Source organism: Phocoena phocoena, chromosome 3 (assembly GCF_963924675.1).
Source record: "Phocoena phocoena chromosome 3, mPhoPho1.1, whole genome shotgun sequence".
NCBI lineage: Eukaryota > Metazoa > Chordata > Mammalia > Artiodactyla > Phocoenidae > Phocoena > Phocoena phocoena.
In genome coordinates this window covers 56,233,259-56,260,024 of record NC_089221.1, presented here as the reverse complement: position 1 = coordinate 56,260,024, position 26,766 = coordinate 56,233,259, and the positions used below count along the sequence as shown (strand labels likewise).

Here is a 26,766-nt window from a genome sequence, read left to right as displayed (position 1 = left end):
CATAGACATATCTCAATTTTACTGCAAGGAACCTCATGGATCTATAAACACCTTCTTTAAACTTTTATATAGAAACATGGTTTAAGAAATTTGAATGTTCAAACCAAAGCAGCTGGAATTTTTAAAAAGACATTCTGCCTATCTGGTCTCAAGTGCCTTGAAGAAAACTGTCAGTCATAACCAGTATAATACTGCTGCTACGTAGGCAACTAAGACGTTCTAAGTAGTATGTGAAAGAAAGTAGCTAGAAAAATACACAAGAAACTGCTAATAGAAGTAACCTCAAGAGAACAGGATTGGGGAAGTCAAAGAAGTGAATCTTTCTTTTCATTCTGTATTATTCTGTTGTGTCTGAATTTTTTCCCAAAATAAACTGTATTATTTTTATAATAAAAGTAAGTACTAAGCAACAGCTTGCAATAGGTAATATATACTTTTCTAACTGTGTACTTTTTATCATTAAAGACTGTGTTACACAATACTGAGGTAGAACATTATTAGGAGCATTAAAAATATTGTTCATTTTTCATTAAAATGGTATTTGTTGTACAGGGATTTGACAAAGAATATTCCAGCCAAAATGACCATAATGCTAACTCCTCAAAAGATTTCTAAGATAAAGTCAGAGGTATAGTCCTATCGTGGGGGGCAGGGGAAAGGTGCCAATAAAATTAGCTAGAGAAAAAAATTTGCTAGTTTTTTTTTTTTTTTTTTTCTACTTAGGGGAGACCTGGTTTAATTCAGAAACCGAGAAAATAATTCACCTTATTTCCAATAAATAATCTACACAATTTAAAATGAAAATCAGTTACCTTTATTTGACCATGGTTTAGAGTAATAGTTTTTCCTAAAGCTGGAGTATGTAGTTGTAGAACCACGCTCAAATATGGGGTCATTTTCCTCAACAACACAGGGGCCTTTGGTCCTTAAAACTTCTACAGTTAAACTGAAAAACAAGTAAGGAAACAAGCAGTAAGTGAGATTTTAATAGCTATATTTTGAAATTTACCATGGTAAAATCATATCAAAAGTATAATATACATTTGAAGTATGCATATTTTCCAAGAATCTGCAGATTTTCACTCTAGGAAGCAAAAAGAAATGTCAACTTTTTTTCAAAATCCTTAACAGCAATATAAAATTTACAAAATATCTTTAGGCCACCTAAATAATTGTTTTTTACTGACTTCTGCATGTCCCCTATATTTAATATATATTATCTTATCATGCAATACCCAACAGGGGATACTGAGAAATATAAGCATTTTATATTTACATTTTATATTCCTGCACACAAAGCAGTTAAATATGCTTTTAAGAATTTAATTACCAATAAAATCATCATCACCAAATAGTGGAAACAATATGCAAAAACAATTATCATTAATAGCATTACATTTACGTTTATCATAGAATTTACATAGTATAAAACAATTTATTACTAATAAAACTGTCAGAAGACTTTCCATCCCTCTTTTTTATTTCCTTACTAATTTAACTTCTTTTTTTATTTTTAAAAATATTTATTTAGGGGCTTCCCTTGTGGCGCAGTGGTTGAGAGTCCGCCTGCCAATGCAGGGGACACGGGTTCGATCCCCGGTCCGGGAGGATCCCGCATGCTGCGGAACAACTAGGCCCGTGCACCACAACTACTGAGCCTGTGCTCTAGAGCCCATAAGCCACAACTACTGAGCCCACGGGCCGCAACCACTGAAGCCCGCACGCCTAGAGCCCACACACCTAGAGCCCGTGCTCTGCAACGAGAGAAGCCACTGTGGTGAGAGGCCCGCGCACCGCAGCAGGGAGCGGCTCCCGCTCGCCACAACTAGAGAAAGCCTGTGTGCAGCAACGAAGGCCCAACACAGCCAAAAACAAATAAATAAATTTATAAATTAAAATATTTATTTATTTGGCTGCACCAGGTCTTAGTTGCAGCACACAGATCTTCGTACCCTCGAACGGGATCTTTAGTTGTGGCACACAAGAATCTTTTAGTTGCGGCACACAGGATCTAGTTCCCCGACCAGGGATCGAACCTGGGCCCCCTGCATTGGGAGCACGGAGTCTTAACCGCTGGTCCACCAGGGAAGTCCCTCATCTTCTTTTTTTAAAAACACACATTAGAAAAAAAAAAAAAAAAACCACATTGGAAAGACAACTAAATTCCACAATGCCAAATTTGAGAAATTTAATGTTATAACTAAGAAATTAAGCCAGAAAGTCAATTAAAAATCATAAAATATGTTAAACCTATGTTTCATTGTATTTTCAATAGTTAACACCACACACCAGAATATGGTATTAGTTAATAATACATAGCTTGAATATTGACATCAAGGCTGAGTCAATCTTCGAAATATATTCTCAGTGGAGGACATCATGTGATTAGTTCAATAGCTCATCTCAATTACCAGTAAAATTAATAAAACAATGGTAGTAGGTTAGTGGGTGGCAGGTCAGCAGTACCATCTCCTCATATAAAGGACAGCATTATAAAAATTTCTGAAAATTATAAATGAATGTAACCCATCTTTCTATTTATAACATCCATTATGCAAATATAAACATTAGAGTCTAAGTGACAGTGACAAATACAGAAACTCAATGTCTCTCATTAGACAAAGCTCATTTGTTCTCATAAAACCACAATCTATCTCTCTCTCTTTTTTAACTTACCTTTCTTCATCCAAAATAATAGAACCATCTTCTGCCACTTTTACTCGAGGAACCAGCAATGGCCCATCATCCATCTCCTCTTCTATTTCTTCATTATCTTCACCATCAGGAGTACTCTTACCTTCTTGCCTACCAAATGTAAAGGTAGGTTAATTCATACAGCTATGAGAAATATTCCCTGAACATTATGAACTTCTAAAACAAATTACTGCACTTTCAACCTTCTAGCTATTTCCCACTTTCCCTATAACCTAATTGAAAATACTATGTGTTGTTAAGGCCATGGTTATAAGATTTTCTCAAATTTTATCTAGTAGCATTTAATAGGAGTCTTTACTCTATCAAAGAGAAATAAATGCTCATCTTTTCTATCTCAATAGAGTATAAGAGTAAACCATCCAATAGTATGGAATTAACAAAAATAACCCTTACAGCATTAGTTTCCAGATCATGTTATTACCTCTTCAAAACAACCCTTGGGGGTTAGTTTTTCATGCCCATTTGAAACTTGGAGAAGATAAATTACTCTTGCTCTAGATTACACAACAGTAAGAACAGACCAAGAAGCCAAACAGTTTTCTAAATAATGACTCCAAATTCCATATACTTTCCATTCAATTACATTATCTCCTTAAGGTCTTATTGAAAGAAACATAACCTATAAGTCTGTAAAAACATAACGATTTCTGAAGCTTGTGAGTTCTGTTTTAAAACAATGTGGATTCTAAGAAAGAGTAATCATTACAGGGAATTTCCTGGCAGTCCAGTGGTTAGGACTTGGCGCTTTCACTGTCATGGCCCAGGTTCAATCCCTGATTGGGGAACTAAGATCCGGCAAGCCACACAGTGTGGAAAAAAAAAAAAAAGAGTAATCATTACTTAATGATTGTTACTTGAAGCAACAACCAGAAAGTCCCAATGTTTCTGCTAATTTTCCACAATTCCTTACCTTGAATTACAAGTCTACAATAACTTCCTAGGAGGTCTCTTAGAGGGATTTCTTAGGAATAAACTAATATATGACAGTGAAGGCTTGAACACAAAAAGAGACTCTCTAACTGGCATCAAAACTATACCTACTGGGCTTCCCTGGTGGTGCAGTGGTTGAGAGTCCGCCTGCCGATGCAGGGGACATGGGTTCATGCCCCGGTCCGGGAAGATCCCACATGCTGCGGAGCGGTTGGGCCCGTGAGCCATGGCCGCTGGGCCTGCACGTCCAGAGCCTGTGCTCCACAACGGGAGAGGCCACAACATGAGAGGCTCGCATACCAAAAAAAAAAAAAAAAAAAAAACTATACCTACTGAAAAAACAAAAAACCAAACTATACCTACTTAAGGACAGTGTATACAAAATGCTTAAAAAAAAAGAAAAGGAAGGGGAAAGGAGAAAGGAAAGAAAAAGGAGGAAATAGAAAATAACTATATGTTTGCTTGCATAGACATAGACTAGCATTAGAAATATAAGTTAAAAATGTGGTAACATTTGTGGCCTCCAGGAAGACGGACTAGACGGCAGAAAAACAAAGTTGGAAAACTTTTCTCAGTACACTTTTGTTCCTTTTGAATTTTGTACCATGTGAATATTATTATTCTGAAACAAAACCTTTTTTAATTCTAAACGCTTTAATTTAAAATCATAACTCTATTTATACATGTAATATACAAGGAGTGTGAGGCTTTCATGTTGACTTAAATCAAGCAGTAACTTTTATTCTTGTGGTTCCATTTAAAAATTCCTATCACATGTAATTTAACTAAAACAGGAAGCATCATTTGATTTCTTTTTTTTTTTTTTGTGGTACGCGGGCCTCTCACTGCTGTGGCCTCTCCCGTTGCGGAGCACAGGCTCCAGACGCGCAGGCTCAGAGGCCATGGCTCACGGGCCCAGCCGCTCCGCGGCATGTGGGATCCTCCCGGACCAGGGCACGAACCCGCGTCCCCTTCATCGGCAGGTGGACCCTCAACCACTGCGCCACCAGGGAAGCCCTGATTTCATTTTTTAAAAAAATTTACCCATAACAGAATATATTCAAAACAGATGAGATGCTTACTCTCTTGTCTGGACTGGTGTCAATGATTTTTCAGTTTTCTTTTCTTGCTCCAGTGAAGAACTATTAAACACAAGTCAAAACATACCTTTTAATAAATAAGTAATTTACATTTTGTCAATTCTATCTGAGGAAGAAGCAAATAATTTTAACTTGCAATTTTTTTATGATATACCATAACACTACCATTAATGATGGTGTGGTCCAACACTCCATTTTTCAGTCAAAAACTTTTGTCATCAATATAAATAATTTGTTAGGCCCTAAGTAGGGAACACTCTTCCCTCTAATTCCTCAGTGAAGGCATAAAACAACCTAAGTGGCTTGTTTCCAACTCCTAGATGTCAAACAACTCAAAACCTAGGTTTCTGGCTCTTCTCTTAACTAAGCCAAAGATGTACTGAGCCTGAAAAAGACTACACTGAAAATATGCCATTACTCCTACATCCACCTGCTACACCATCAACAACACAGTGAGGAGATTTATTATAAACTCTCTGCCTCCCCAGGCTAACTTTGATTAAAGAAGCTTTGTTCTTGGAGGATTTGTTAATCAAATGCCACTGTATTTAATGAGGAGGTAGGATATAAAAATAAGATCACCCCTTTAGATCACCTTATAGTATGTAAGAAACGTAAATGGCAAACTTGATTAGAGAAAAGTTGTTTAGTTGGTTTTACTGCATCTTGGTAATAAAACAAAAGAAATTTTTTTTTAATCTCAGAGGTAAAGGGCATCTTTACCATCCCAAGAAAACAGTTACTTGAAATAGCACTAATTTTTTTTTTTTTTTGGCTGTATTGGGTCTTCATTGCTGTGTGCGGGCTTTTTCTAGTTGCAGCGAGCGGGGGCTACTCTTCATTGTGGTGCGCGGGCTTCTCACTGCAGTGGCTTCTCTTGTTGCGGAGCACGAGCTCTAGACACATGGGCTTCTCTTGTTGTGGCTCACGGGCTCTGAGGCGCAGGCTCACAGGCTCTGGGGCGCAGGCTCATTTGTGGCACACGGGCTTAGCTGCTCCGCGGCATGTGGGATCTTCCTGGACCAGGGATCGAACCTGTGTCCCCTGCATTGGCAGGCGGATTCTTAACCACTGAGCCACAGGGAAGTCCGAACTAGCACTAATTTTTGTTATAAAATTCTTATCCAAAGGACATCATATGTGCTATAAATTTTGTCAACATGTTGTTGGAAAACATGAAACCATACTTTAAAAGTGATACTTACTTAAATCACTATATACTCAAAGAAAGTAAAATAGAAATAAAGTTTACTTACGTCATTGGATTGTTATTTGGCAGGTAATATATGAAGTCTCTCATAGTCATTTTGGAACGATCTGGTGGCCTCTGACTTTCATTTACAGCATATTTGTTTTTCCATTGCTTCTAGATACACAAACACACAGAGATACACTTCTATAAATATAGAAGAATTTTAGGGGAATTCCCTGGCAGTCCAAAATAATAAAAATATTATTTTAAAAAATAAAAATAAATTTTAAAAAATTTTAAAAAAGAAGAATTTTACATGTATATATTTAAGTATACAGCCTACTGCTGTATTCATTGCAAATGCTTGAAGATTATTCCTATCACAATTATGCCTAATTTGAGGAAAACATTTATAAACTTGTATTAAAAAGTTGTAGCACATAAAGGAATTTTAAAACACTAAAGTGACTGGGACTTGGGACTTCCCTGGCGGTCCAGTCGTTAGGACTCCAGGCTTCCACTGCAGGGGGCCGGGGTTCGATCCCTGGTCAGGTAACTAAGATCCTGTGTGCCACGTGGCACAGCTAAAAAATAATAAATAAATAAATAAAGTGACTGGGACTGCATAAAAGCTCAACGTATAAAATCATGCTTACTGATGCTGACTAACTACAATAGTGTACTGAAAATTTATATATAGCTTTTATTTGCCCTGTAGTGAGTTGAAATTCTGTATATTTTACAGAATTCTTGAAGCAAATTTTTAATTCCCTCAAATAAATCTAATTAAGCAGATTCTATAAAACAGAGAACATTTTTAGAGGCTTAGATTTTAGAAGATACGAATTCAAATCCCATATCCTCCACTGATGTTTGACACAAAGCAAACAACCTCTCTGAGCTTATTTCCTCCTCCTCCTGTGTAAATAGTGATAGCCACTTCGCACAGCTGAGATATTTAAACGAGATAACGAATATAAAGCACCAAAGGGGAATTCCCTGGCAGTCCAGTGCTTAGGACTCCATGCTTTACTGCCAAGAAACTAAGATCCTGCAAGCTGTGTGGCACGGCCAAAAAAGAAAAGCACCAAGATAAGTGCCTTCCTCTTAGTTAAAAAAAGGAGGGCATTCTATAAATTAATAATAAGAGCTGACATTTGTCGGGCTCTTACTATTTGCTAGACACTAGTCTAAATTTGTCAATTTAGAAAACATCACCAATTCATTTTGCTCAACTACACTTGTCTTAGTTCAAATGAATATAACTCACGTCAATTGGACATCTTCAGGAAAAATCTCACTGAAGGTTTAGTTCATAAATACATCTGTACGTGTATCTGTATATGTGTGTGCATACACGTAAAACTTCTATTTGTGGCCTCCGCCAAAAACAATGAAAGATATAGATGAAAAAAATATACAAAAATTAATATCGTGGAAAAAATAGCTTATTAACTCTATAGTGCTTCTCAATCGTTCTGTTAACAAAAGGGGATATTCTGGGACTTCCCAGGCAGTCCAGTGGTTAAGACTCTGCGCTTCCACTGCAGGGGGCACGGGTCCAATCCCTGGTTGGGAAAGATCCAGCAGCCAAAAAACAAACAAACAAACAAAAGGGGATATTCTATTAACATGAGGGATGTTACTTGGTTTTGTTTCCCTCATCAAAATGCTACAGATGCTTGTTCTTCCTCCGAATGATGCCTAACATAAAAACAGAAATCTAGCAGGCAACAGTCAAAATTCTGATTTTTCTACCATACCTTCTCTTTCCTCAATTCTTCTTTTAACATTTCTCTCAGTTTCTGGGCTTTATATATTCGGTATCTGTCTGAGCATGGCTGTTTCTCTTTTGTTGGAACAGGGTTTGGCTGTGGAGCTTCTTGATTAACTGTAGATAAAGGATGAGGTTCTGAAGGAACACTGACACTAGGTTTAACCAGACTAAAAGTACTTGATACTCGCTTTCTTCTCTGTGAAACAGTAGAGGAAGATTTACTGGATTCTTCAACATCCTTCCCACCATCAGTCTTTTCATCACTGTTGAAATTTTAAAAGAAAAAAATAAGGGCACCATGGATCTTTTAAATATTTCAGCCTTAACAACTAGTCTGACAAAAATCCAAAAGAGCAAAATCTCATTATTAATAATCAATGACTTCAACAGAGGTTGCAATAAAATTTTTGTTCAGTACATCTTTTTAACAGATATGGAATTCTAATGAAGATTGATGATCCTTTTCAAACTTCAAATCCCTAAGAACATTACAGAACATTTTATGCTCATGCTAGGTACCTCAAAAAACAAACAAAAAAACCTAAGTTACAAAACAAAGCTTAATTTGCCTAATTTGAATTATTCAATAACGGAGAGATTTGTTTTCTTTTGATCTAAAAAAATTTTTTTAATTGAAGTATATAGTTGATTTACAATATTATATTAGTTTCTGGTGCACAGCATAGTGATTCAGTATTTTTACAGACTGTACACCATTAAATGAGAGTTGTTTTTTAAAATTAAGTTTATAATCCACATTGACACTTCCTAAAGTGATCTAAATTTTTGGCATTTTACTTTAATTATCAACTTGAGATCAGTTAAACCAAACAAAATATCAAACCTCTGAAATATTTGTATTGCTGTATTTGAAGACATTCATTTAACTACATTAATCAAATCAAATTCTGTTTGAGGCAAAAATCATTTATCTTTTGTCAGGTATAACTCTACTTATTCAGCTATCAAAATAAACTCTTCACTCAAAAAAAGTACTCAGTCACTTCAAATTACATATCCAAATTCAGATTGGATATAAATATTTCAGGAATTGCCTAAAAGCAAATTAAGAGGGTGTAAGTCAAGAATTAAAAGCAGTCTACTTTTTTCATATGTTATGATTAGTTTTATATAAAAGTGAAAAAATGCCTAAACTATAGAATAACTTTTCCAAAAAGTATCCAATTTAAATTCTTATCTCAGCCCTTATAATGTGATACATGTGCCATTTGCATTTCACCCAATCAAGATGAATGCATAAGGACAGAACATATACCCTATGGATTTTTACAATTAGCAAAGACCCACCAAAAAAAAAAGGAAACACATGATAAAAAACCAAGTATAGGGCTTCCCTGGTGGTGCAGTGGTTGAGAGTCCACCTGCCGATGCAGGGAACACGGGTTCGTGCCCCGGTCTGGGAGGATCCCACATGCCGCGGAGCGGCTGGGCCCGTGAGCCATGGCCGCTGAGCCTGCGCATCCGGAGCCTGTGCTCTGCAAGGGGAGAGGCCACAACAGTGGGAGGCCCGCGTACCACAAAAAAAAAAAAAAAAAAAAAAAAAAACCAAGTATAGTCCCTAAATGTCAAGTCTAAGAAAGCAATATCCTTGAGCTTAAATGTCTCAAGACTACAGAATAAGTAATTTACTAAATTATCAATAATCATACATTCACATGAAGTTAACAGGATCTCTGTGAACTTTATTAATTTAACAGTAACTGGTATTTCTATTCCACTGTTGGGAGAAATTCTGAAACAAATTCATGTAAGAAACTTGGAAATTACTAAGCATCATTAAGCTATCAAAATAATACTCTATACTAAGCACCAGCTGAGGTCAACAGAAGCCAAGCCAAAAGAGAAAAGAATAAAATTGTCACCTTCCTGTCACAGTATAAATTTATACCATCTCACTGTTATTTAATAGGGTTGATTTTCATTGGTTTCCTCACATTTATAGTATAAAAACAGAGGCCATTATTAGCTCAACATGTCTTAACTTTAACTACTTTGCTCCATCACCTTTAAACACCTAAAGGTAGGCAACTATTCTGTCATGTCCCGTGCAAGACAGTTTATATCAGTTATTTCTAATCTCCACAATAAAGAGTTACATTATCCCCATTTTGCAGATGAGTACATTCTGCCTGGGCAAAGTCCATAAACTGTTAAGTAGAAGAATCCTGAATCTAAATGTGGTACATGACACATGCTTTTCTGTTCAGAAAACATGGTCACCATAGTTAAAGGGGCACACCCTCAAATCAAAACAAGTAACCAGTTCCTTTCCATTGACATAAATCAGCAGAATCAAAGTAACACTGCTCTTCTTTTAAAAATAAATGTTTTCAAGATTAAAAAAAAACAACTTACTCCCGTAAAATACTCCAAAAGAATGAAAACTGCGATAATCTAAATGCTCTAATGAATAGTACCACGTGTGGATTTTCTTGAAGATTGCTAGACCTGGATTCTTCCCACCACCACTTGAAGACATGGTCGCCTCCCCGAGAATCTACACACTGTAACAAAATCCACACTTGCCTCACCGTGGTTAGAGGGACCAACTACAGTTGGCAGTGTGTTCCTCGGCCTCAGCTGTCAGGCTTAGTACAAGCGAGGGGGTACTTCTACGGTAAAGTTTCTTTGCTCAGCTTCCAGGTGACACGCCCGGAGAGGCGGGGCAGATGAAAATGCTCCCCTCAGCAAGTACTTACCTGCTCTTGGGAATCTTTTCTCGGAGCTCCTTTTCCCCACAATCCACCGGGGGCACATCTGTGGATTCCGCTGGCTTCGGGACAGAGGCCGCTGCAGGCTCCGGCGGCCTGGGAGCCTCTCGTTCACGCTGTGGATTGGGGGCGGTGGAGCCCCTGGCGCCTGCTCCAGGCCTGACATTGGGCTTCACGCTAAGGCGTGCCCTGCGGAACATGGCGGAGCCAGGGGGCCCGGGGAGGCGACCCCACGGCCGCTCTCAACCCCGAGCCCCGACTGCTGCCTGGAGAGGGCTTTAGGAACTACGCCCTTCCCACAAAGCCACACCAACAGCCCAGCGGGCAGCTACCGCAGTTTCACGCCCCCGCCGCCGCCTCCGATCTCCCGCCGCCGCCTCTTCTTCATGACCCTGCTACACTAATAGCTAAGTTTCCCCCGGTACCTCGTTCCCCCGCCCTCAGAGGGCGCCGGAACTGATTACGTCATCATCCAGCGCCGCGGAATGACGCACAGCACCGGAGCCATGGTAACCGTCAAGTTATGGAGCCTGGGTTACCGGTGAACCGGAAATTGAGACGCCAGACGGTGTACTCTTCCTTCTCCAGGGCTCCTTAGGATTTGTTCAAAAGAGCAGAAGGAGGTAGGCAGTCCTTCAGCCCAAACTCTTAAAGGAACTATTAAAATCCCTGGCCGTAGGACTTCCCTGGCTGTCCAGTGGTTAAGACTCCGCGCGTCCACTGGGGGTGGTGCGAATTCCATCCCTGGTTGGGAACTAAGATCCCTCAAGCTGCGCGGCGAGGGGGGGTTGAGGGTGGGGTGAGAATGCAGGCAAAAACAAAAACAAATTGCTGGCTTTTTTTTTTTTAAGAGGGTCCTGTAGAACGCTGCCTGTTCATCAGCGCGTCCCTAAGGCTTAAAAATTCTAAAATGAAAAAAAAAAATTCTAAAATGAGGAACTTCCCTGGTGGCGCAGTGGTTAAGAATTTGCCTGCCAATGCAAGGGACACGGGTTCGAGCCCTGAGCCCTGGCGAGGGAAGATCTCTGTGCGCCACAACTACTGAGCCTGAGCTCTAGAGCCCGCGAGCCACAACTACTGAGCCCATGTGCCACAACTACTGAAGCCCGCGCACCTAGAGCCCGTGCTCCGCAACAAGAGAAGCCCTCACACCACAACGAAGAGTAGACCCCGCTCACCGCCAACTAGAGAAACCCCAAGCACAGCAACGAAGACCCAACACAGCCATAAATAAATAAATATATATTTTTAAAAATTCTAAAATGGGTAAAACATAGATTAGAAATTAAAGTGTGAAGAAAGTGATAATAGATAACTCCTAGGAAGGGAACTGAGTTCCTGGGAAACACATCGTGGGAAAAAAGAACATTCACTGTATATCCTTGTTTACTTTTTAATGTGAATGTAATACCTGTTCAAAAATTATTATAGTTAATGGGAATTCCCTGGCGGTCCAGTGGCTAGGACTCCGCGCTTTCAGTGCTGAGCGTATGGGTTCCATCCCTGATCAGGAAACAGGTCCCGCAAGCCCTGCGGCACAGCCAAAAGTTTAAAAAGAAGAAAAAAGGAAAAAAATATGGTTAAAACTTTGTAAATTTAAAAAAAATATGTTATTAGGCTCATTTTGGGAGAAACATGGAACTTTTTAAATATATTTCTAATTTATTTTGCTGCACTGGGTCTTAGTTGCTGCACTCGGGATCGTCATTGTGGTATGTGGGATCTTAACTGGTGGCATGCATGCAGCATCTAGTTCCCTGACCAGGGATCGAACCCCGGGCCCCCTGCAGTGGGAGCTCAGAGTCTTACCCACTGGACCACCAGGCTAGTCCCAAAACTTTGTAAATTAACGTGAGCATTCTTAATCTGCTTCAGGAGAGAGCAACTGAGCAATAAGCAAGACATTCTGTGTGGGAAAGGAAAATTCAACAAATGAACAAGATAATTTAAGAATTATTAAATGCCATGAAAGAAATGTATAGGGTGATATGACAGAGGTTAATGGGAGGCTGGTTTACTTTATGTAGGGTGGTTAGGGAAGTCCTCTATGATGAGAGGAAAAATGTCCAGAGATGAGGCTGACTCTAGAGATTATGGGCCAGTGTTTGAACCAGTAGTACAATTCCCCTGATGCATAGAAAACAAAGGCCTGACTTCCTTCTTGGAAGGAGAAGAAAATTCTACAAGAACATCCTGCTACATTAATGACAAAATATCAAAGGAATAAAATCCCGAACTGATTGAAGAGATTGCTAGGTCCTGAAGGAGAAAGAAGAGAGACAAGTGTTTTTAAGAGTAGGAAAGCCAGACTGAAAGTACAGAGAGAAAAGATTCTTTCAAGACTGGGAAGGAAATGGAGGTCTGTGGGCTCCCTCCAGTACTCTGGAGAGGGAATAGGACCTCAGACACACCTAAGGAAGCTCAAGGACCTGAGAAAAATAACCCCTGCTGCAGATATCTCAGGAATCTTGGAGCTACTGCCAGAACCATACAGCTTTGAACATATTCCAGTATAGACTGAAGACATAAGCCCTTTCCCCAAACCCTCTGTTTCACCTAAGAGTCTATGGTATTCCCACATTTCTGCAGGTAAAGAAGTAAATAATGACTAGGATTTAATTTCCTATTTGTAAAGGGATGGGAACAGAGTCAGATTCAATTTTACTATTTAACATAAAATCATAAGCTATTTGTTACACATCCCAAGTTTGTACAGTTTTTTTTCTAATTTTTGAATTTTATTTTATTTACTTTTTTATAGCAGGTTCTTATTAGTCATCAATTTTATACACATCAGTGTATACATGTCAATCCCAATCGCCCAATTCATCATTTTAAAATAATTCTGAGACTCGCGTTTTGATCGTGGCTCAGCTCATGGCTAGCTGTGTGACCTTGGGCAGTCACATAATTCCTCCTAGTTTGTACAGTCTTAACGGCATCATAGTAATTTTAAAAGTCTCTAGTTTTCTCTGGCAGACACACCCAACATTTCTTGTATACATGGGATACATCATGTGTATCCCTACAACTCAAAAACTATATTTTCAGTTGCAAAGAAAAAGCTCAATTAGACTCTTAAGACCACATACAGAAACAACTCTACTTAAGTTCAATCCCAAACTCCTTCCTTCCCTTCCTCTTTAGATGGTCTCTTTATCTCTATAAAGAACCTGGCCAGAAAGTCAATCTTTTCCCCTGCTCAAGTTACTGCAGAAGAGGTCCCTAAGTGGAGACACCTAGCCTGTAAGCAGTATTGAGGAGGAGGGGTGGGTCGTAGGGAGAGTGATAAGCATGAACGGCTCTCTGAGGTTGAAAGAATGATGACAAGTATAGCTAATAATATGTTGAGTGCTATCCTGTGCTGGGCACTTACTACTTCACATATATTAATTTGATTAATGAAGGAGGTACAGTTACCTCCCCATTTTACTAGTAAGGAAGCTTTAATGCAATGAAATGACATTCCCAAGTTCACACAACTACTCATTGGGAGAGCTGGGCTTTCAACCCAGACATTCCATCTCCAAAACCCTCAGGTAATTTTTATGAGATGAAGTAAAAATTGTTGAAGCTTGGTCTTATATACTTGGAGGTCCACTATAGTATTTTCTATACTTTTGTATATGTTTGAAATCTTCCAAATTAAAAACTTAAAAAAAAAAAGGGGGTGATTTCAGGGTGTCCAGACTAACTCTACACACTTCTCAGTTTGTAATAATTAACGGAATAGATGAAAATAAGTATCAAGCATCTTTACACGTCTGTTTCTAGCAATGGCAGATGCTCCATAGCTTTTACATAGGTTTAAGGTTATTCTGGGCTATTCTGAATTCGTGGTAAGACTGCATTCCCTAGCATTCTCTCCCCATCACACAACCCAGGCACAGAGCCACAGAACTCCTAAAGTACTGTCGACCGTGACAAGCGCACTGGGATCAAACGGGAAATGAACAGACTTTAGAGTCCGTTTTCAATCTGAATCATATTTCTACCCGTCCCTACCTATTAGGTCAGCGCTTCTGGTCTCAGAGTCTCAGTTGCCTGTTTCGTAAAATGAGAACAACGAAGTCTACCTTGCAGGCTTGGTGCGTGCATAAAGAAGGAAAATATGGGGCTTCTCTGGTGGTGCAATGGTTAAGAGTCCGCCTGCCGATGCAGGGGACACGGGTTCGTGCCCCGGTCGGGGAAGAGCCCTACATGCCGCGGAGCGGCTGAGACCCTGAGCCATGGCCAATGAGCCTGCGCGTCCGGAGCCTGTGCTCCGCAACGGGAGAGGCCACAACAGTGAAAGGCCCACGTACCAGAAATAAAAAAAAAAAGAAGGAAACTATGAAGGGCCAACACTGGCTTTCAAAGAGTTAACCCTCAATCTGTTCTGTCCCCTTCCTCCCCTTCCCGCCTCTGCAACGGGATGAAAAAAGCTAACTTTCCTTTTCGAAAAGTTAGATATTGTAGCGTTTAACGTCGTTATCAAAAAAATAGGGGCTGGCTAAGTCCCAGTGACCGGTATACCGAGGGAAAATCCACACACGTCTATGCCTCGCTCAGACACAGGGCCGCTTTCCCGACTTTAGCAAACTTGCACGGCCGAAACGCCCCGGGGGCGGATGACTAACCCCGGAGCTGCGGCTCCTGGGCCCTAGTCGGGCACCGCCCCGCCCCCCCCACCGGCCACGCACGCGCAGTCACTCGCCGGCCACGGCGACTGCTGTTGTCTGGCTTCGTTGGGCTGGGCCGTCCACCGAGCACAGGCGTGTCCCTGCTGAGGGCCCGCGCGGGCTTAGGCTTCCAGATCGACGGGTGGGGACGGCCGCTGAGCGTGCGAACAAGTCTTTGCTTTTCCGAGTCGCTCTTTTCCAGGCTCGGTCCGGTGGTCAACATGGCCCGTGAGTATGCGGACGGGTAGGGGAAGCGGCGGGGAGCGTCCGGCGAGGAAGTCGAGCTCCAAGGCGCGGCGGGCGGGCAGGCTGGGGCCAGCTGGTGAAACCCCTTACGTCCGGCGCGGTGGTGACCCGGTTTTTAGTCAGCAGAGGGAGAGGGACGGTTGGCTCCGGTCCGGCCTGAAAGGTCGGGCAGGTGCCTGCCCCTCGGGTGCGAGTTTACACGGTAAGGAACACCTCCCCGGTGGTGAGGTGTGTGGAGCCCCGGGAGGGATCCTGGTCTGGAGGTGGTTTATAGCTGGTACTTAATACTTAATTAAGGTCGTGAGGCCTAACGAGGACAGGGAACTCTAAGTCTCCTCTCTAGTTCTTTTGTTTGGCCCTCGAAGGTAATGTTTTACAAGCATCTGTAATGCTCGCTTAACAGTTGAATTATGATGGGCCAACGTGTGTGCGAGGTGTAATCTGTGGTGTATCTTTCTCTCTCCACCCACACCTCTCAAAAGCCAGAACTTATTTTGGAATACTGGCCCATAGAGACAGACGATTGGAACGCCTCCTTTAAGAGATATGGTGTTTATAGCCAGTGAACACCTTAACTGGTATCATGATACTGTTAGGAACTTTAGTGTTTACTTTTAAGCTTCCTCCTTGTCGTCAGATCCCCGGAACAACATTCAGTGCAGTACTCTGCTGGCTTATCTCTTAAAAAGCAAACTTCAGATGCATTTAAATAAGACCCTTAGAATGGAATTATTAATTTTGGAGATGGAAAAATAACATCACTATTTCTCTTTGTAGGTGGAAATCAACGAGAACTTGCCCGCCAGAAAAACATGAAGAAATCCCAGGAAATTAGTAAGGGAAAAAGAAAAGAGGATAGCTTGACTGCCTCTCAGAGGAAACAGAGGTGAGTTATGCTAAAGGAATTCTCAAGTCACAGAAGTTTTCATTTTGGAGAATGGAAAGCAGTTTTAAAATCCTTAGTAGAACTAGGCCTGCAAGGAAGGGGTAACAGCTGCATATCTGTTGTGTGCCAGGCATACTAAAATTATAAGCGATAGTCATTATCGCAACCCATGGATGAAGAATTTCAAGCTCTCAAGCTATAATTTGTCTTGCAGAGAATCTCATGCAGCTCCACCACAACCATAAGAATTTCATTTAGCTTCCATGTGCAAGGCATTGTTAGGTGCTGAGGGTAAACATTTCCCAAGCAGACATCCTACTCATACTACTCTGGGTGACAGGTCACCAATTATATTGATAACTTCTGAAAGAGACACAAAGTATATGTAGTTATACTGACTTTTGAAGATCCATTGGATTGGAGAGAATGCAGGTGCACTGCCTTGACATACAAGTGACAATACAAAACTGCTACAGAAATATCAATACTTTGAGTCTACAGCTTAAGTTTTTTTTAAAAAAAGCATTCATAAAAAAAAAAAGCATTCATGTTTCTAAAAAAAGTTAGCCAAATTTCATTTTATTCTAAAATCAAATTTTGTTGTTCATGTGAAACTCGGAGGCCAGGTGAAGAATTGACTACACAGGCTCCATGGTGGCTTCTCTGTGGTCCTCAAGGCTGGCTGCACATTAGAACCACCTGGGAAAACTTGATGTCTGCTCAAGCCTGTGCCTTATACCCAGCCCTGAATTAACTGGTGTGGGGCTGGACATTAAAAGGTGCTCTAGGTAAATTTTATTATACTTAAGTTAAACCTGACTTTAAAAGCTCCCCAGGTGGTTCTGATATGCAGTCAGAATTTAATGAAGTTGAAGCCCTTAATTATCACTTCACACTGTCTTTCTATGACATTTATTGTTAAAGTGATAAGCTTTGCTTTAAATTTGTTTACTTACATTGGAGTAGAAGTGAACCAATCAGTGGAATGGTACAGATCAGTAACCCTGAAATAATATTTTTATTGAGAAACTTAGTGTAGTTTGGCTCAGTGATAGTCACTGCTTAATGACTACCCACTGCTTACAAAGCTCTGTGCTAGATGCTCTATATTTACCTCTATTCATCATAATTGTGAAAAGTGCTATTAGCCCCAATACATGCAATGAGAGACTGGGGCTCTGAACTTCAATAACATTACTAAGATCACACAGCAAGCACAGCAGAGTTTGGTTACAAACAGAAAAATAACTATTACTGTTTTTATTCAGGATACCTCATTTTTTTTGTAGCTGTCTTGTTTTTCCTTCCTTCTCATTCCTTGTTTTTGCTATTGGCCTCTCAGAAATGTCTACTAACATGGACAGAGCTACTCATCCTGAATTAAAATCTAATACTAAATATATGCAATAACAACATAGGAAAGAGCCTTGTCTTTGAAATTGGACAGACCTTAGTTTTTTGTGTGATTTGGGGCAAATTATTTAGCTCTAAGCCTTTAACTTTTTTTTAAAATCTGAAACAGAGACAATAACTCAAAGTTGTCGTGGGACTTAATCCAGAGCCAGCAAAGTGCTTGGCACATAGTAGGTGTTGAACACATAGCCATTTAATATATTTTTTAATATGGGCTCATGGACCATCCAGCCCAGGTAATCTGGTTTTAGTTCACAGTATGTGAAGGTTCAGCCAGAGACACAAAGGGTTAAGAAAATGCCCTGAATATCCTGCTTTTTGGCTTGTAAGAAACTGAATTGATTCATAACATCTATGTTCTAACCCTAGGTACCACTTAGGATATCTAGAAGACTTCTGAAATGCCCCTTCATTCACGAAAAAATTTATAGTGAATTAACTTTGTTGACAACCAAGATTAATTGCCATTATTTCTACATATAGCTGCCTCATGTCAGATGGTGTGCTTGTGTGTGTGTGTGTGTGTGTTTGTGTGTGTGTATGTATGTGTTCCTCAGAACAACCTGATATGTATTACTCTAATTTTGAAAAGACTTGGAGGTCATTTATCCAAGGTCATGACAACAGTACAGATTGTATTCAAAATAAGATCTGACTTCAAAGCCTTTCCATTCTTCACCTTCTATCTTCACCATTCTATCTCCGTCCATGAAAATGGAAAGACATGAAAGTTTGTATCTTCTTTTAAATTGTTTTCTAATATACTGAATGGATTATTATAGAAAACAAATGAGAACATAAAATCAGTTTTCCTGTAACAACTTACAGCCTTTTCCCCCCATATAGGGACTCTGAGATCATGCAGCAAAAGCAGAAGGCAGCCAATGAGAAGAAGTCTATGCAGACAAGAGAAAAATGATGACTATTTGGAAAACCTGGGTGCTGCTGCTAACTAAGTGTATCATAAGCTCTATGATCAAGATTTTGTAGAGTGAACAGTCAGTACATGTTATATCCTTATAAAACTATTTTAAACTTTACCTTTCAGCCTGACTTAGTGTGATGTTTCAGAACCATTCTTCAAAGAATAAAACACTAACCGTGCATGTGACATATTGGTGAACATTGTTTTTTATCACCAGTGAGCATTTATACAATTTATTAGAGAGGTAATATGATCAGGTAACAGGATATTGTATATAAATCTAGAATCTTTGTCATAAACTTTGTTAAAGTATATCTTTAAAGTCGACTTTATTGTGTAATAGAATTTAAGATACATTTATCTAATTTTGCTTTGTAATCAACTAGTTTGCTTGAAAAATTTACAAAAAATAGTAAAAACCACCTGGAATAGCAACTAAATGAACATAAACTAAATGAGGTCTCAGTAAGGGTTCTACTTACAGCTTTAAAATTTTCTGGAATAAGTGCCTTTTTTTAAAAAAGAATTTCTTTTTTATTTTTAAAGAAATTTATTTTATTTTTGGCTGTGTTGGTTCTTCATTGCTGCATGCGGGCTTTCTCTAGTTGCGGCGAATGGGGGCTCCTCTTCGTTGTGGTGCACCGGCTTCTCATTGCAGTGGCTTCTCTTGTTGCAGAGCATGGGCTCTATGCATGCAGGTTCAGTAGTTGTGGCATGCAGGCTCAGTAGTTATGGCTCATGGGCCCTAGAGCACAGGCTCAGTAGTTGTGGCACATGGGCTTAGTTGCTCCACAGCATGTGGGATCTTCCCAGAACAGGGCTCGAATCCATGTTCCCTGAGTTGGCAGGTGGATTCTTAACCACTGTACCACCAGGGGAGCCCCTGCCTTTTTTTTCTTAATAGAGTTTATTTTATAGAGCAAAATTAGGGTCACAAAAAAATTTAGATTTCTCATCTACCCCCTGGCCCTACTCATACATAGCCTCCCCATTATGAACATCCCCTACCAGAGTGGTATCCTTGCTGTAACTGATGAACCTCCATTGACACATCATTATCACCCAAAGTACATAGTTTACATTAGGATTCACTCTTTGCCTTCTAAGAGTGCCTTTTTTTTTTTTTGTGGATATGTTAATGTTTTTTGTTTTTAGTTTAAGTATAATTGACTTAGAATATTAGTTTCAGGGCTTCCCTGGTGGCGCAGTGGTTGAGAGTCCCCCTGCCGGTGCGGCAGACATGGGTTTGTGCCCTGGTCCAGGAGGATCCCACATGCTGCGGAGCGGCTAGGCCCGTGGGCCATGGCCGCTGAGCCTGCGCGTCCAGAGCCTGTGCTCAGCGATGGGAGAGGCCACGGCAGTGAGAGGCCCGTGTACCGCAAAAAAAAAAAAAAAAAAAAAAAAAAGAATATTAGTTTCAGGTGTGCAACATAGTGATTCAATGTTTTTATACATTACAAAGTGATCACCACAATGTCTAGTCACCATCACCACAAAAAGTTACTATAATATTATTGACTATATTCCCTACGCTGTACATTATATCCCCGTGACTTTTTTATTTTATAGCTAAGTTTGTATCTCTTAATCTTTTTCCCTTATTTTGTGCATTTTCCCACCTTCCTCCACTCTGGTGACACCAGTTTGTTCTCTGTACCTGTGAGTGAATTTCTGTTTTGTTTATGTTTGTTCATTTGTTTTGTTTTTTAGATTCCACATGTAAGTGAAGCCATATGGTATTTGTCTTTCTCCATCTGGCTTATTTCACTTAGCATAATACTCTCTGTGTCCATTCATGTTGTCACAAATGGTAAGATTTCATTCTTTTTTATTGCTGAGTAATATTCCATTGTATATGTGTACATATACACCACAGCTCCTTTATCCATTCATCTCTCAAGGGACAGTTAGGTTGCTTCCATATCTTGGCCGTTGTAAGTGCTACAATGAACATAGGGATAGATAAATCTTTTCAAATTAGTGTGTTTGTTTTCTTCAGATATGTTTAATTTTTTGAGGAACCTCCATACTCTTTTGCATTGTGACTATACCAATTTACATTCCCACCAACAGTACACAAGAGTTCCCTTTTCTCCACATCCTTACCAACGCTCATTATTTCTTTTTGATAAAAGTCATTCTGACAAGTGTGAGGTGATATCTCATTGTGGTTTTGATTTTCATTTCCCTGATGATTAGTGGTGGTAGGCTTCTTTTCATGGATTGGTTGGCCATCTGTATGTCTTTGGAAAAATATCTATTCAGATCCTCTGACCTTTTTTTTTTTTTTTTCTTGCGGTACGCGGGCCTCTCACTGCCATGCCTCTCCCGTTGCGGAGCACAGGCTCCGGACGCGCAGGCCCAGCGGCCATGGCTCACGGGCCCAGCCGCTCCGCGGCACGCGGGATCCTCCCGGACCGGGGTGTGAACCCGCGTGCCCTGCATCGGCAGGCGGACTCTCAACCACTGCGCCACCAGGGAAGCCCCCTCTGACCATTTTTTAATCAGATTGTTTCTTTTTTTTTATATTGAGTTGTATAAGTTCTCTCTGTATTTTTTATATTAACCCCTTATTGGACATATCATTTGCAAATATCTTCTCCCATTCAGCCATTCAGGATGTTGCCTTTTGATTTTGTTGATGGTTTCCTTTGCCACGCAAAAGCTTTTTAGTTTGGTGTAGTCCCATTTGTTTATTTTTGGTTTTGGGGGGTTTTTTTGGCTGTGCTATGTGGCTTGTGGGATCTTAGTTCCCCGACCAGGGATTGAACCTACACAGAAAGCACAGAGTCCTAATCACTGGACCGCCAGGGAATTCCCTGTTTATTTTTGCTTTTGTTGCCCTTGTCTGAGGAGATGGATCCAAAAAAATACTGCTAATGCTGATGTGAAATATCATACATAGTGCCTATATTTTCTTCTAAGAGATTTGTGGTTTCATGTCTTACATGTAAGTCTTTAATCTGTTTTGAGTTTATTTTCATACATGGTGTAAAAAAATTGTCTAGTTTCATTCTTTTACATATAACTCTACAGTTTTGCCACCACGACTTATTGAAGAGACTGTCTTTCCCCTATTTTGTGTTCTTGCCACCTTTGTTGTACATTAATTGTGCATTTAAGTGTGGGTTCATTTCTGGGCTGTGTATTCTGTTCATTTGATCTATATGTCTGTTTTTGTGCCAGTACCATACTGTTTTGATGACTGGAACTTAGTAGTATAGTTTGAAATCAGGGACCATGATACCTTCAGCCTTTCTTTATCAAGATTGCTTTGGCTATTTGAGGTTAAGATTTGTTCTTTTTCTGTGAAAAATGCAATGGGTGTTTTGATAGGGATTGCATTGAATCTGTAGGTTGCTTTCGGTGTTATGGACATTTTGACAATAATAATTCTTCCAATCCATGAACACAGAATAGCTTTCTATTTATTTGAGTTGCCTGCAATTTTATTCATAAGTGTTTTACAGTTTTCAGAGCACAGGTCTTTCACCTCCTTGAGCAAATTAATTCCTAGGTATTTTATTCTTTGTGATGCAATTCCAAATGAATTGTTTTCTTAATTTCTCTGTCTGCTAGTTCATTATTAAGGTATAAAAATGCAACAGGTTTCTGTATATTCATTCTGTATCCTGAAACTATACTAAATTTTTTTTTAGTTCTAATAGTCTTTTTGCTGGCATCTTTAAGGTTTTCTATATATAGTATAATGTTGTCTGCAAATAGTGACAGTTTTATTTCTTCCTGTCCAATTTGGTTGACTTTTTGTTTGGCTTTTGTCCGTGCTGCACAGCATGTGGGATCCTAGTTCCCCAACCAGGGATCAAACCCACACCCCCTGCAGTGGAAGCACAGAGTCTTAACCACTGGACCACCAGGGAGGTCCCTGGATGACTTTTATTTATTTTCTTGTCTGATTGCTCTGACTGGGATGTCTAACTATGTTGAATAACAGTGGCAAGAGTGTCCTTGTCTTGTTCTCAATTTTAGAGGAAAAGCTTTCAGCTTTCCCGTATTGTGTATGAAGTTAGCTATGGGTTTGTCATATATGGCCTTAATTATGTTGAGGTATGTTCCCTCTGTAACCACTTTGTTGCGAGCTTTTATCATAAATGGATGTTGAATTTTTCTTAACAGCTTTTTCTGCAGCTACTTATATGATTTTTATTCTTCAGTTTGTTAATATGATATATAACATTGATGGATTTGTAGATATTGAACCACCCTTGCATCCCTGGGGTAAATACCACTTAGTTATAGTGTATAATCCTTTTAATGTATTGTTGAATTCAGTTTGCTAATATTTTGTTGAGGATTTTTGCATCTTTGTTCATCAGTGATATTGGCCTATAATTTTCTTTTTTTATACTCTCTTTGTCTGGTTTGGATCGGTTAATGCTGGACTCGTAGAATGAATTTGGAAGCATTCCTTATTCTTCTGTTTTTCGGAACAGTTTGAGAAGGGTAGGTATTAATTAACTGTTCCTTAAATGTTTGGTAGAATTTACCTGTGAAGCTGTCTGATCCTGGACTTCTATTTGTTGGCATTTTTTGGTTACTGATTCAATTTCATTACTAGTAAACAGGCTGTTCAGATTTTCTGTTCTTCCTGATTCATTCTTGGAAAATTGTACGTTTCTAGTAATTTATCCATTTCTTCTGTGCTGTCCAGTTTGTTGGTGTAATTGTGGTAGTCTCATGATTCTTGGTATTTCTGTGGTATTAATTGTAACTTCTGCCCTTTCATTTCTGATTTTATTTGGGGCCCCTCTTTCTCTTGATGAGTCTTGCGAAAGGTTTATAAATTTTGTTTATCTTTTCAAAGAACCAGCTCTTAGTTTCACGGATCTTTTTAATTGATTTTTTTAGCCTCTATTTCATTTATTTCTGCTCTAATCTTTATTATTTCCTGACTTCTACTAACTTTGGGCTTTGTTTTTCTTTTCCTAATTCCTTTAGATGGAAAGTTAAATTGTTTGAGATTTTTCTTGTTCTTGAGGCAGGCCTGTATTGCTATGAACTACCCAATTAGAATTGCTATTGCTGTGTCCCATAGATTTTGGAAAATTGTGTTTCCATTTTCATTTGTCTAAAGGTATTTTTTTATTTCCTTTTTCATTTCTTCATTAAACCATTGGTGGTTTACTGAAAAGTTGTTTAGTCGCCACATGTTGTGTGTTTTCCAGTTTTCTTCTTACAACTGGTTACTGGTTTCATACTGCTGTGGTTGGAAAAGATGCGTGATATGATTTCAGTCTCCTTATATTTATTGAGACTTGTTTTGTGGCCTAACGTGATCTCTCCTAGACAGTGTTTCATGTGCATTTGAAAAGAATGCATGCCCTGCAGTTTTGGGGGTTTTTTTTGTTTTTTTTCTTAACATCGTTATTGGAGTGTAATTGCTTTACAGTGTTGTGTTAGTTTCTGCTGTATAATAAAATGAATCAACTATATGTATACGTATATCCCCATATCCCCTCCCTCTTGCATCTCCCTCCGATCCTCCTTATCCCACCTCTCTAGGTGGTCTCAAAGCACCAAGCTTATCTCCCTGTGCCATGCAGCTGCTTCCTACTAGCTATCTATTTTACATTCGGTAGTGTATATATGTCAATGTTACTCTCACTTCGTCCTAGCTTACCTTTCCCCCTCCCCGTGTCTTCAAGTCCATTCTCTATGTCTGTGTCTTTATTCCTGTCCTGCCCCTAGGTTCATCAGAACCATTTTTTTTTATATTCCATCTATATGTGTTAGCATACAGTATTTGTTTCTCTCTTTCTGACTTACTTCACTCTGTATGACAGACTCTAGGTCCATCCACCTCACTACAAATAACTGAATTTCATTTCTTTTTATGGCTGAGTAATATTCCATTGTATATATGTGCCACATCTTCTTTATCCATTCATCTGTCAATGGACACTTAGGTTGCTTCCATGTCCTGGCTATTGTAAATAGTGCTGCAATGAACATTGTGGTACATGACTCCTTTTGAATTATGGTTTTCTCAGGGTATATGCCCAATAGTGGGATTGTTGGGTCATATGGTAGTTCTATTTTTAGTTTTTTAAGGAACCTCCATACTGTTCTCCATAGTGGCTATATCAATTTACATTCCCAGCAACAGTGCAACAGGGTTCCCTTTTCTCCACACCCTCTCCAGCATTTATTGTTTGTAGATTTTTTTTTTTTTTTTTGTGGTAGGCGGGCCTCTCACTGTTGTGGCCTCTCCCGTTGCAGAGCACAGGCTCCGGACGCGCAGGCCCAGCGGCCATGGCTCACGGGACCAGCCACTCCGCGGCATGTGGGATCTTCCCAGACCGGGGCATGAACTCGCGTCCCCTGCATCGGCAGGCGGACTCTCAACCACTGCGCCACCAGGGAAGCCCCTGTTTGTAGGTTTTTTGACAGTGGCCACTCTGTCTGGTGTGAGGTGATACCTCATTGTAGTTTCAATTTGCATTTCTCTAATGATTAGTGATGTTGAGCATTCTTTCATGTGTTTGTTGGCAATCTGTATATCTTTTTTGGAGAAATGTCTAGGCCTTTTGCCCATTTTTGGATTGGGTTGTTTGTTTTTTTGATATTGAGCTGCATGAGCTTCTTGTATATTTTGGAGATTAATCCTTTGTCAGTTGCTTCATTTGCAAATATTTTCTCGCATTCTGATGGTTGTCTTTTTGTCTTGTTTATGGTTTCCTTTGCTGTGCAAAAGATTTTAAGTTTCATTAGGTCCCATTTGTTTATTTTTCTTTTTTATTTCCATTTCTCTAGGAGGTGAGTCAAAAAGGATTTTGCTGTGATTTATGTCATAGAGTGTCTGCCTGTGTTTTCCTCTAAGAGTTTTATAGTGTCTGGCCATACATTTAGGTCTATAATCCATTTTGAGTTTATTTTTGGGTTTGGTGTTAGGGAGTGTTCTAATTTCATTCTTTTACATGCAACTGTCCAGTTTTCCCAGCACCACTTATTGAAGAGGCTGTCTTTTCTCCATTGTATATTCTTGCCTCCTTTATCAAAGATAAGATGACCATAGGTGCGTGGGTTTATCTCTGGGCTTTCTATCCTGTTCCATTGATCTATCTTTCTGTTTTTGTGCAAGTACCATATTGTCTTCATTACTGTAGCTTTGTAGTATAGTCTGAAGTCCAGGAGCCTGATTCCTCCCACTCCATTTTTCTTTCTCAAGATTGTTTTGGCTGTTCAGCGTCTTTTGTGTTTCCATGCAAATTGTGCAATATTTTGTTCTGGTTCTGTGAAAAATGCCATTGGTAGTCTGATAGGGATTACATTGAATCTGTAGATTGCTTTGGGTAGTAGAGTCATTTTCACAATGTTGATTCTTTCTCTCCAAGAACATAGTATATCTCTTCATCTGTTTGTATCATCTTTAATTTCTTTCATCAGTATCTTATAGTTTTCTTCATACAGGTCTTTTGTCTCCTTAGGTAGGTTTATTCCTAGGTATTTTATTCTTTTTGTTGTAGTAGTAAATGGGAGTTTTTCCTTAATTTCTTTTTCAGATTTTTCATCATTAGTGTATAGGAATGCAAGAGATTTCTGTGCATTACTTTTGTATCCTGCTACTCTACCAAATTCATTGATTAGCTCTAGTAGTTTTCAGGTAGCATATTTAGGGTTCTCTATGTATAGAATCATGTCATCTGCAAACAGTGACAGTTTTACTTCTTCTTTTCCGATTTGGATTACTTTTATTTCTTTTTCTTCTCTGATTGCTGTTTCTAAAACTTCCAAAACTATGTTGAATAATAGTGGTGAGAGTGGGCAACCTTGTCTTGTTCCTGATCTTAGAGGAAATGGTTTCAGTTTTTCACCATTGAGAATGATGTTGACTGTGGGTTTGTCATATATGGCCTTTATTATGTTGAGGTAGGTTCCCTCTATGCCTACTTTCTGGAGAGTTTTTATCATAAATGGGTATTGAATTTTGTCAAAAGCTTTTTTTGCATCTACTGAGATTATCATATGGTTTTTATCCTTCAATTTGTTAATATTTGATTTGCATATATTGAAGAATCCTTACATTCCTGGGATAAACCCCACTTGACCATGGTGTATGATCCTTTTAATGTGCCATTGGATTCTGTTTGCTAGTATTTTGTTGAGGATTTTTGCATCTATGTTCATCAGAGATATTGGCCTGTAGTTTTCTTTCTTTGTGACATCTT

General features: G+C 39.4%; 2 protein-coding genes across 2 annotated transcripts in view; one reads left to right on the top strand and one right to left on the bottom strand.

Moving 5' to 3' along the window:
* BDP1 (B double prime 1, subunit of RNA polymerase III transcription initiation factor IIIB) overlaps positions 1–10,850 on the bottom strand; it is an 86,201-nt gene extending 75,351 nt beyond the window's left edge. The window contains exons 1-6 of the mRNA XM_065873651.1: positions 10,435–10,850; positions 7,701–7,977; positions 6,002–6,111; positions 4,728–4,787; positions 2,677–2,805; positions 813–946 (exon numbers count right to left, since the gene is read on the bottom strand). Coding sequence (XP_065729723.1) covers positions 813–946; positions 2,677–2,805; positions 4,728–4,787; positions 6,002–6,111; positions 7,701–7,977; positions 10,435–10,646 — 922 coding nt within the window. The 5' untranslated portion in view covers positions 10,647–10,850. The remainder of the gene's footprint in view (positions 1–812; positions 947–2,676; positions 2,806–4,727; positions 4,788–6,001; positions 6,112–7,700; positions 7,978–10,434) is intronic.
* Positions 10,851–15,204: 4,354 nt separating this feature from the next.
* Positions 15,205–18,763, top strand: LOC136121437 (small EDRK-rich factor 1). Its single transcript, XM_065875326.1, has 3 exons — positions 15,205–15,335; positions 16,131–16,239; positions 18,499–18,763. The coding sequence occupies exons 1-3, from the start codon at positions 15,329–15,331 to the stop codon at positions 18,569–18,571; spliced, it is 189 nt and encodes a 62-aa protein (XP_065731398.1). The 5' UTR covers positions 15,205–15,328; the 3' UTR covers positions 18,572–18,763.
* Positions 18,764–26,766: the final 8,003 nt, after the last annotated feature.